Genomic DNA, 12,296 nt, shown 5'->3' on the forward strand with positions numbered 1-12,296 from the left:
TCAGAGATTAAGCTGTTTCTTCAGTAACACTGTAAATCGGCTGGTCTCAAGAGCAGTGTTTCTGCATCCCCATGGCTCACCAGACAGCTGCTTATGCATGTCTTTTTAATGCATGTATAAACTTATTATTGTATGAATGCATCTGTTAGCACTTTCTTTCTTTCTGTGTTTCTGCAACTACAGTATGTGAGTCTTGTTTTCCCTGTGACCTCTCAGTTGAACCTATGCATGTTCACACATCATCATAATACTATCTGGCATTCCGCTAGCTGGAAGGAGAAAATACTTTTTCCAGTGGAAAAATAAATTGTGTACTCTTAACTGAGGTCCCTTTGAGCTCAGCAAAGTTATTTGTTATGTCAAGATGGATGGCCAAACAATATGTGCAGTGCAACCAATAGGGAAACCATTATTTGTCTCCCTGGGGACTACATATAGAATGTAAGACATGTGACCCTTATGCTGTGTGGGGTGACAAGTTGTCCTCTGCAGTTTATTTTCAGTGCAAGCTACAGACATTCCTTTCATTTGGGAACGTGTCCTTCATTTGATAGTGCACACGTGCTAAATTGGTCCAGCTTAGTGAAAGACAACATACCACTGCCCATCTACTCAGCTGAGACAATGGATTGTTTTTTTTTTTCACTTGGACAGTTATTTGATGTAGAGTGACTCACATGTGTAACAGAATGACCAAATGCATGATCACTTGAAGTTCTGTTTTTTTTTTATCATTGTCTTAAAGTTTTGCCTCTTCTCTCTTTCAGAGCCAACTGAGCATGGCAACTCAAGCCATATCATAGACTGACCATTAACATTGGACCACTAGAGGTAGAGAGGGAGGACCCAGACATCGGAAAAGGAAGGAGAAGAACAAAGTAGTTCAAGACTGTAATATTGGAGACTATGGGTGAGACGGAGGATGAGTCGACGGCACAGGCTAGTCAGCTGTTTGAGAACTTTGTCCAGGCGTCCACCTGTAAAGGAACCCTCCAAGCATTCAGTATCCTCTGCAGGCAGATGGACCTGGATCCTCTGGATTACAGAAACTTCTACAGTTCCTTGAAGAGTGCCATTAGTTCTTGGAAGGTCAAGGCCCTGTGGACCAAACTGGACAAGAGAGCAGGGAATAAGGTGTACAACCATGGTGAAGCCTGCCAGGGTACCCGGGTAAGGGAGTCCTCTTTACACACACACACACACACACACACACACACACACACACACACACACACACACACACACACACACACACACACACACACACACACACACACACACACACACACACACATATACAGGTATTGGGTATGGGGTCGATACAGGATAAAATGGAACATCTGTATTGGAGACTTTTCAAATCCGCCAAAAGCCATGAGTAACGTGTCATAAATGAAAGCAAAATGGCTTGATTTACTGCATTTACTGGTATTTCTTTAATGGTGCAGACAAAAAAGATTCTATCACAATTATTTTGTCAAATTTATGGTCTACAACTGTACTATTCAACAAAAGTAATGGATCAGATTGGCGCTCGGAACTTGGAATCGGTATCAGCAGTGAAAATGTGATATCAGTGCATCCCTATTTGTGTAAAGTTGAAAGCCAAAACACACTAGATGCCTGCAAAGAAAGACCGAGAAAAGCTTTGGCCAAAATGTCACTACTGATTATCTCATTTCATTAATAAATACATTTTAAAAAAATATGTATTTTTATAACATTGATGTGAGTCTAATCAAAATGCTCATTGCAATAGTGTGTCTGAATAGGTTTCCCTTTTAGATTTAGACAAATGGCACACCAAGTGGCGATTTGAAGATATGATGCGATAAAGCTGACTGCTCTCTCTTCCCATTTCCATATACTGATGGCGTTTGTTTCCTTTACCTATTTATTGTATCCTCTTTCTGTTTTGTGTTTTGTTCCGTCTTCGTGTGTGTCTCATGTGTCCTGCAACTCAGAGGTGGTTAATACAACTTGCCAGCTCATTGTAGCCTGAGGGATAGTTTCACATGTCACAGGAACTTAGACTGGGCTTATTTATTAATGCGTGTTCTTAATATTGTACTGTTTGGTTATATATGTAACATGTTTAGTTGAATTTGTTACACAATGATCGGAAAGGTACAGTCAGTCACACAACCCAAATTTGCTTTAAGTCACATGTAACGGTGTGACCTTTTCAGATTCTATTGCTTGTTATTATAAATGTATCCTATGAGTCAGTTTTCACTACTGATCTCCCCCAGACCCCTTTCTGAGGTCTTACTACCTATCATCCCTTTCTGTTGTTTTGATTTTCTTGTTGGTAAGATGAAGGGGTGTCCACACTTTAGGGCACAGCAGACTTATGAAACATTTGGTAGCATATATAATTTTGCAAGTGTAACCTGCACGACAGGGGAATGGGCCTATGCTTGCGCAGGGACAGTTTACAGTCTAATGTCTAAGTTCAGTGGAGATTGGTGTAGGTTTTTTTCTAGACCAGATTCTAGTACTGACCCCAAAGACAACACACACACTCGTGGGTATAGTTTACAATAAAAAAACCAATTTATTTCAACAGTTCAAAGTAAAGTTACTTCAATATCAATACTAAATTAGATGTGTTATATATGTATATATATTTTACTCTATTATACTTTTTAAAAGTTCTTCCTAATATTCTATTTATTGTCTATATCTATCTATATTCTATATTCTATTTTATACCCTTCTAATATATTACTTATGCAGCCATATTCTACACTAACAGATTAAAGAAAATAATCCAAAATAAAGTATGAGTGCACTCAAAGAAAATAATAAAGAAAAGAAAAGGGGGAATGATTCAGTCTTCCAATCTGTGCAAGGTGCAATGTCCAGATCCTACCACAATCACAGGGGCAAGTTAATGTAGAGGCAATGATGATGAATCCAAATCCAGGGCGATGATGGGGGCAATCCAAAGGGGGTATCCAAGGGTTCCAAAAGGTGTAGCAAGGGGGGTTGTTCGGGGTACTAAAAAAAACAGTCTGCACAAAATTGTACAGATTCCTTATTAATTGCAATCTCTATCAAACAATTACAAACAAAATAAAAATACCCAAATCTAGAGTCAATTCTCAGAATTAAATCATTTCCTACATATAACTAATATGCGGCTGAATGACAACAGCCTATTGCTGTAAGAACAGTTAAAAACAATGTCATCGCAGCCAGGCTGCGGCACTATCAATGTGAATTCACGTCTAGCTGGCTGCTATGGGTTCCATGGATGCCATGTAGCCCGAGTTGGCTCGGTGGCTAGTGGCAACTGGAGCTTACAGTTTTTTTTAACAACAAGCATATTATTATATTAAAATGTCTAACATTCCTACATCAAATAAACCCCATGGACCGGGTGTCCTGACTGGTTTTAAAGCTCTGAATCATATGGGAACTGCTAAGGATCATAGATATACGTTTTAGCTGAGTTAGCTTAGCTTAGCAACCAATGGAAAATTGTCAGTCTTTAGATTTCAAGATTTTAAACTCTTATCTCACCAGGATTCCAGCAGCGTACAAAACACAAGAGAAAAGAGTCTTCCTTCTTCCTTCAACAGGAGATCATCTGTCTTTCGATAAAATCAAGATATCCTACGTAAATGGCTATGATTACATGGAACACAGAAAGCTGTTTACTTTTTAGCTTTGGCTAGCGGCTCACCAAGGAAGCTTCGTGGGAGGGATCTTTTTTGTCGTAGTTCAAATGTCCTGTAGCTCAAATATCAATAATTCAAGTATCCATAGTCAAAGTTGTCCGTATTTCTAAATATCCGTATTTCTCTTCTCTATTGTTGACGGTTGTTTGTATGGTTTAAACTCTGTAGCTCGTGTGCCTCCTAGAGGCTACTCGTGGAACTTACATATGTCACAGGGTACATGTAATCATGTGGGTTACACAAGCATGTAGCAGATTTGCCATAACAATAATGTAACGTGTCACTGGGCCTCTTTACCCTACAACTTCCCTCAGAGATCTGCAGTTGTTCCTCTTCCTGGCTGTCCTGCTCGAAAATGCATCAGGAAATGACCTGGAGCCCCTTACGTAAATTGAAAAACACTTGTGGAGACAAAAAAGCAAATATTCGTGTTACCTCTGGCTTGGTCGGGCGTCCCTACAGACACAATTGGCCGTGTCTGCGGGGGAGAAGCCGGATGTGGGTATGTGTCTTGGTCGCTGTGCTAGTGCCTCCTCTGGTCAGCTGGGGTGCGTGTTCGGGGGGGAAGGGGAACTGGGGGGAATAGCGTGATCCTCCCATGTGCTACGCCCCCCTGGTGAAACTCATCACTGTCAGGTGAAAAGAAGCAGCGGGCGACTCCACATGTATTGGAGGAGGCATGTGGTAGTCTGGAGTCCTCCTCAGGTTGTCAGAGGGGGTGGAGCAGTGACTGGGACGGCTCTGAAGAGTGGGGTAATTGGACGGGTACAATTGGGGAGAAAAAGGGGGGAAAATCCAAAGAGAAGGGAAAAAAAGCAAATATTAATTTTACAACTATAATTATATAATTTTATAATAAGGGTCAGTGGTGTGGTGGAAGTTATGTTCTGGTGGGTGACCAGTGTGATGGTCGAGCTGCGCAGACTGGACAACACAGTGTGGGTCTCCGTTCTCAGGACAATTGTCGGGACACAGCATCAACACAACATCTAGTCTCCTATACTTCTGACTTTTCTCTTTTCACTGTGATTGGCCTGTTCCTGTGACTCTTTCATTAGTGGAGCCCAGGTCAGTTTCTGTTCTTGAGAGAAATCCTCAGAATTCATGCTTGATGGAGGTCATGGATGCAGCTGGACAACGCAGACCAACAAAATCTGTGCCAGCACATTCATCGAATGATACAGACCTACATACACACACACACACACACACACACACACACACACACACACACACACACACACACACACACACACACACACACACACACACACACACAGTGAGTGAGAGAGATAGTGATTCCCATGGTGTACTGTTACACATGCAGTAACACAAACACAAAAACAAACCTTTCTGTATGGACTGACACAGTAACCTAAAAATTTCGAGCTGCATTCGCGGCTCGGTGGAGGGGCCAGTATTATTTCTGTAAATGAAATGTAAACTCTGACAGGAACTGCAACATAATGGCATGGGAATAAAGGAAAGTACATATCATAGTAATGAGAGTAAGAGTATCGCATTTCCCTTATTTCTAATTAACATGGTTGCTGTAACATGTATTAATACATGCTTGTGAAGTGTGGTACATGTTAAGTTGTGAAGTGTGATACATGTTAAGTTGTGAAGCGTGATACACGGGGCAAGTGTCCTGTTGGGGTATAATGGTAGTGAGATAAGTATATCATTCTCAGTGGGATGTGTTTGGCGTCATTGTGGTGATGGTACATGACTGTTCAGCATCACTGCAGGCACATTTTCTCTGGTGTCATAATGAATAGGAGACATGAAATATATTCTTGGATGTTGGACACCAAACATTAAGGATATTAAAAGTCTCTCCCCCTCTTAAAAAGCACTGCTTTGGGTGTCCGGGTAGCGTGGCAGTCTATTCCATTGTGTACCAACACGGGGATCATCGGTTCGAATCCCCGTGTTACCTCCGGCTTGGTCGGATATCCCTACAAACACAGTTGGCCATGTATGCGGGTGGGAAGCCGGATGTGGGTATGTGTCCTGGTCGCTGCACTAGCTCCTCCTCTGGTCGTTCGGGGGAACCTTGCTCGGGGGGGGGGGGGTAGCATGATCCTCCCACGCGCTACATCCCCCTGGTGAAACTCCTCACTGTCAGGTGAAAAGAAGCGGCTGGTGTCTCCACATGTATTGGAGGAGACATGTGGTAGTCTGCAACCCTCCCTGGAACAGCAGAGGGGGTGGAGCAGTGACTGGGACAGCTTGGAAGAGTGGGGTAATAAGCCGGGTAAAATTGGGGAGAAAAATGGGGAGAGAGGGGGAGCACTGTTTGTGTTGTACCAACTAAAGTGTTTCTTTGACCCAGTCGCTCTCGTGAAAATTATAGAATTTTTATATCATGTGCGATTCTTTTCCATTAATAAAGGTAATATTAATAATCTATTATCATTCAGGAAAGGTAATAAAGGTAATGATGTCTAATATCTCTCTCCACCCTGTTGTCCATCTCCACTCCGATTTCTTAGCTTGTCCTCCTCTTTCTCTCTCTCAAAACCTTGTGCAGTGTCTTATAATTGGCGGGGGTCCGTGTGGTCTGCGGACAGCCATTGAGCTGGCCCTGCTGGGCTGTCAGGTGCTGGTGATAGAGAAGAGAGATACCTTCTCTAGGAATAACGTGCTCCACCTCTGGCCCTACACCATCCATGACCTCAAAGGGCTCGGGGCCAAGAAGTTCTATGGTAAATTCTGCGCTGGCTCCATCGACCACATCAGTGAGTATTAACCTCCATCATTACAAGGCTACGTTGAATACTGAATTCTGACTGGTCAGTTAAAGCATTCTGCGGTCATCACTGATTCCATCTTAAATTAATGTGACGCATGAAGCTTTTGTAAGCTAATGATAGCAAGTTAAATATTCATAAAGAAGTCTGGAAGATCGTTGGCCAATAAAATAATTTTAAATTATCATTTTCTGGGTGTCCAGGTAGCATAGCAGTCTATTCCGTTTCCTACCAACACGAGGATCGGCGGTTCGAATCCCCATGTTACCACTGGCTTGGTCGGGTGTCCCTACAGACACAATTGGCCGTGTCTGCAGGTGGGAAGCTGGATGTGGGTATGTGTCCTGGTCGCTGCACTAGCGCCTCCTCTGGTCAGTCGGGGCACTTGTTCAGGGGGGAGGGGGTACTGGGGGGAATAGCGTGCTCCTCCCATGCGCTACATCCCCCTGGCGAAACTCCTCACTGTCAGGTGAAAAGAAGCGACTGGCGACTCCACATGTATCGGAGGAGACGTGGGATCTGGAGTCCTCCTCAGATTGTCATAGGGGGTGGAGCAGTGACTGGGACGGCTCTGTAGAGTGGGGTAATTGGACGGGTACAATTGGGGAGAAAAAGGGGGAAACATAATGACCTTCGCTGCTGCAAGGTTCCTCGCCTCACATCAGTCATTAATTTTGAATAGAAGACCTCCTCCGATTGGCTTATCCCTTACCTGTTACCAGGATGCATTGGTGGTCAGAGACAGAACACTGAAGTATAAGAAAACCCACACTAATCTGAAATATGGATGCATTAACATTGAGAAGGGCATGCTCTGAGGAACAGAAGAAGTATGTGAACATTAAGGACATTCATCATCTAATGGTTTCTTCAAATGGACCCTGCTGTATTTTAATGAAGAAAACAGCATAGTTTGACAAAAGCTAAACCTTTTTTTACCTGCTTTTTATGCAGTGTACTCTCACACTCGCACTGGATATCTTTTGTAAAATGAGTATAAAGTTCATGTGGATGGTCAGCTAAGCAGCTCATGACCAGCCCATATCATCTTTGAGCCCCATGGAAAGCAATAATGGTAGAATTGACATTTGCAAACCTGAAAGGTAAATCCTCTCCTAGGATGGCAGTACATCAGAATAGTGTGTTCTGACATAAAGAAGTGAGGTATTATTTTCACCGCGCATGAGGAGTGACATTTCAGCCTCGGCCGGTGTGAGAACAGGAAGGGGAAACTGACTGAAACTGAACTTCTCCCTCTTCCTATTCTCCTCTGTAGCAGCCATGTGTGGGAGGTCGTTCCTGCAGATTTGTGCAATAACACCTGTTGAGTAAAAAAGGTCAAGTAGTGCTGAATCTTTGTGTGACTGTGGAGCAGATAACATGCAAACTACTCTGGACCAGTGTAGATGTATGTAAATCCTCCTGCCATGCATCCCAGCCACTGCTGTTGGCGTAAATGTGACTGAGGACAAAAACCCAGAGCTGCTCTCATAATAAGCATCTCCCTCTTTTCCTGTCTATGTAAATGACCATGGCACAACAGGGATAGCGTTTCACATAGCATTTTATGGCTGTGTGTCTCTGCAACCCGAGTGTTTTTTTTCCAGCGGCCTGATTTGCTTTGTTTGTTTCTTGTGCATATGACTCCTTACTGGGATATTTCCACTGGCCCCTCTCCTCTCCAGCTTTAGCAACTGTGTCATGTATTAATATCCCCTGTCAATGACAAATACTGCTGACTGTACCTCAGCTACCAGTCCAGCCACGGCCCACAGCTAATGGTGGAAATCAACCAAACATACTCCAGCTGGGGACCTATGGATATAATATATAATATATTTCACCATATATTGACTGCACTTTGTATCTATTGACGTTTTAATCAGGATCAGGAACAATTTATTGTCCTGTCTTTCATGTACTTGCATACACAAAAAGAAATGAAAGTGAGTGAGTGTTTTATTTGTCTGCCCTTGTGTGTTTTAATACTTTATCATACCACGTATAATGTAACAGTCCATATGAAACGATATATATTTAGGGATGAAAAGGCATCCAACCAGTTAAGAGTTTGGAATCTGTCTGATATGATCTAGTCTGGCTATGAGGAAGTGTACTGCTTAAAAATGTTCATGGTGCACTTGGTATACAACTTAGATATTCAGCAGAACCCACACCACACACACACACACACACACACAATTAATTAATTAATTAATTTATTGTTGTGGCGAGCCGGCGTGACCGAATTAGCGATAATAGCCACCAACCAACATCAGGTGGCATTTGCACTCTGGCGCTGGTCCTCCAGGGGGCGATCGATAGTGGCAGGAAGCTGCTCTCTGGTGCTGTTCCTCCTGGCCTCCAGGGGGCGAGCGACAGAGGCGGGAAATGTTCACTCCCTGGCACTGGCCTCTAGGGGATGATAAATGGTAGCAGGAAGCATTCACACCTAGGTGCTGGTACTCTGGTCCTCCAAGGGACGGTGAAGCCATGGTGCACTGGAGCCATCAGGTTGGGCTGGAAAACTTACATCTCTGTTGGGCTCCAAAATTTGCCACACCAGGTTTCCGAAGTGCCAAAGGGTTTGTTGCTCGTTGTCCCACTCAGTCTCTGGATCTCCCTCTCCACTCTTTCGCTAAAGCCCACATCTGACACCAATGTGATGAACCGGAGTCAAAGTATGAGAGACAATAGAGATCTCTTTACTGCAATTCTCGTGTCCCATACACCACATGACTGTAAGAGTGCTGTGTAATTTGAACACACAACCAGAACCGAATGGAACTGACTGGAAAGGAGAGGCAAGAGACAAGGTTTCAGTTAGACTGGCAGCTCCTCTGTCCAATACACCGCATGACCCCAGGAGTGCTCCTTTATTCTGCTCCCCCTTAATTGTTGCCGAAGAATGGCTTCCCCTAACAAGGTCACTCTTGAACACATTAATCTTGGTCATGGTCATATAGTCAGTCAGTCAGTCAGTCAGTCAGTCGGTCAGTAACAGTCTTCTACCCAGTCTGAGTCAACCCCCAAACAAACAATAATCAAAACAACACAATATTAACAAAACAATGATCTGAACATGATCCTAACGGTCCCATAATCCCTTGTGCTTCCCCAGTGCATAACCATCATCAGTCCAGCAACTGTCTCCTCCGGTCGCTACTATATATATATATATATATATATATATATATATATATATATATATACACACACACACACATAGCATTTCCCCCCCCAAAACTGTCAATGGTGTTGATAGAAGTGCTCAACTAATGAGGAGCGGAATATCAATGCAGAAACAGGGAAAAAAAAGTTTTAATACATAGCAGTACAGGCCTGTTTTGTGTGTTGCACACTCATCAGCTGTTAATGTGATTCAACAAAGAAAGACATACAGTTTACGTTGCCCAGCGTCACCTCCCTAATTTCGGTTGGACAGCAACTCATCAGAGGAGAAAACATTTAAACTATAACAACCAATGGGGTAGATAGTTATGATTCACAGCAACCAATGGTGGGGTAGAAAACATTACAACCAATAGGGTAAGGGACTGGGGCTTGTTTTGAAAAAGCATTTAAAGGACCAGGGCACTGTTGAAATAGCCTACATTTACAATATAACAAGGTAATTTATGTAAATCATATAGTGTGGTGGTGTTGGGGCACAGTTGGAAGGACAGGCAGTTAATGTATATATATATATATACTATATATATGATCCAGTTAGTTAAGTAAATTCTCTATGAGACAGACAGTACAAGTGCGTTTCAGTACAAGCCTGTATAATTTCCTATAGCATGAAACAGATTTGTACTGTCTCATAGAGAATTTACTGGACTAACTGGATTATTTTGCTCCCTATTAGTTGAGCACTTTCCCTACCATTGAGTGTTTCTTTAAACAGTTTGTTATATATATAATAACAAATTCAACCTGTGTGTGTGTGTGTCTGCTGTAGGTATCCGTCAGCTCCAGTTGATGCTACTGAAGGTTTGTCTGATTGTTGGAGTGACAGTTCACGTCAATGTAGAGTTTCTCGGTCTTCTGGAGCCACCGGAGGAGCGGAGTGATGACGGTAAGTATGTGTGTGTGTGTGTGTGTGTGTGTGTGTGTGTGTGTGTGTGTGTGTGTGTGTGTGTGTGTGTGTGTGTGTGTGTGTGTGACTGAATGAGTCATCAGTCAGTCGGTACGTCTGTCTGTACTTTTGCATGTGTGTGTGTGTATACATACCGACTGACAGAAATTGGCTCATCAAGCAGTTGGGTCATTAGCATGCACAGACAGGCTAGCATTCAGAACCATACATGTGCAGGATGCAGCTGGAGTGGGGCTGTGCACAAAATATGCTTCAGTTCCCCACAAAGTAGCATAGCATCGTGGTAATGTTATTTAGAAAGCGTCTTGGTGGTATACCATGCATAGCTATTGATAGAGCAGCAAACACAATAAAACTAGAATACAACTACCAGTAAACTGTGATGGGCCCCGGGTCCTAAATGTGCCATGTGGGAACTTTCCCACTTTATCGCTCCTGGCGGTCTGCTCCTGTACAGTCACCGACTGAAGACAGAACGATCCACTCAGGAATAACTTCCTTAATCCGCATAGACATTTGTAGCAATATATGCAGTAATCCGGGGTCCATGTTCTTGTCCGATCATTGAGCTAGTCATGTCACTTACACTTCAGATCAAAGATTTTTCTTTTCTTTTGTAACATGTGCAGTAAGAGTACAGCGCAGTAGAAGTAGCTTCTGATAAACTTCTGTCCACAAGTTCAGTAGAAAAAATACAACACAAAGTGAATATGAAAATAGATGAAACACAGTGATCCTAACACAAAATAAGGGTAAGACCATACAAGATGAAGTGGGTATCAAGTAGACTTCTAGTGGATAAAATAATGATGATGATGATGATGGTGATGAAGAATATTTAAGGATGTAATAGCACGCGGGTGGGTGGGATATTATAGTTAATGATGTTGTTATCGTTGTTACTACTTGCAGGGCAGAGGTCCATGCAGCATTAGCTTTGTGGAGCTCACAGCTTCTGCAGGACCACACATACACATTATGTTCAGCATTTTGAACCCTGTCACATGGCCTCCCACTTCGTTTAGTTTAGTTTAAACATTTATTCTGGGAAGGGACAATGTACATCAATCAACATTGGAAACAAATGTAAATGTACCCGAGTTAGCGAATAGGCTAGCTTCCATCGGCAGTCCCTTTGCCTGATGTTCTTAGGCATCCTTGGATAATGTAGTACAAAAATAAATAAACATAGAAAATAGTTAATATACAATACAAAAACAAGAGCAAACAAATAGAAAATATATACAGAATATAAAGATAATGTAGAAAGATTTAATAAAGATACTATAGAAAATAATATATATAAAAAGCAGACATACACACAGCTAATATACAATAGAGTTAAACAACATGTTAAAGGTGTGTGCAAATAGCATCAGTGTTGATTTCCTCCATGTTTTCATACCGATGCACATTATTTGCCGTCCAATGCAGCTAGGTATTTGTAACACTACAAACATGAGCTCGTCTCTCCCAGAAAGGTTTTTATGAATTAACTAATTGTTTAGCTGTTTGGTGTCCAGCAATGTAAACAGTACGTTTTGTGTTGTTCCCTTTAGGCCCAGGGTGGCGAGCCGCCGTGCGACCCTCCAAACATCCTGTTTCTGACTTTGACTTTGACGTGATCATTGGAGCCGATGGACGCAGGAGCACGTTAGATGGTGGGAGAACCGACGCACTGCAACATGCAAACATGACATGACGCTTTCTGAATGTAGTGGTGAAGGATGACGTAGTGGTGAAGGATGATGT

At 42.6% G+C, this 12,296-nt stretch overlaps 1 protein-coding gene across 1 annotated transcript in view; it reads left to right on the forward strand.

Annotated features, from left to right (window-relative positions):
• The window catches only part of mical2b (microtubule associated monooxygenase, calponin and LIM domain containing 2b), a 141,732-nt gene that overhangs the window by 47,086 nt on the left and 82,350 nt on the right, over positions 1–12,296 (forward strand). Inside the window, exons 2-5 of the mRNA XM_056282368.1 lie at positions 768–1,170; positions 6,223–6,430; positions 10,407–10,523; positions 12,104–12,205. Of these exons, the coding sequence (XP_056138343.1) occupies positions 907–1,170; positions 6,223–6,430; positions 10,407–10,523; positions 12,104–12,205 (691 nt within the window). The 5' untranslated portion in view covers positions 768–906. The remainder of the gene's footprint in view (positions 1–767; positions 1,171–6,222; positions 6,431–10,406; positions 10,524–12,103; positions 12,206–12,296) is intronic.

This window comes from Lampris incognitus, chromosome 6 (genome assembly GCF_029633865.1).
Source record: "Lampris incognitus isolate fLamInc1 chromosome 6, fLamInc1.hap2, whole genome shotgun sequence".
Taxonomy (NCBI): domain Eukaryota; kingdom Metazoa; phylum Chordata; class Actinopteri; order Lampriformes; family Lampridae; genus Lampris; species Lampris incognitus.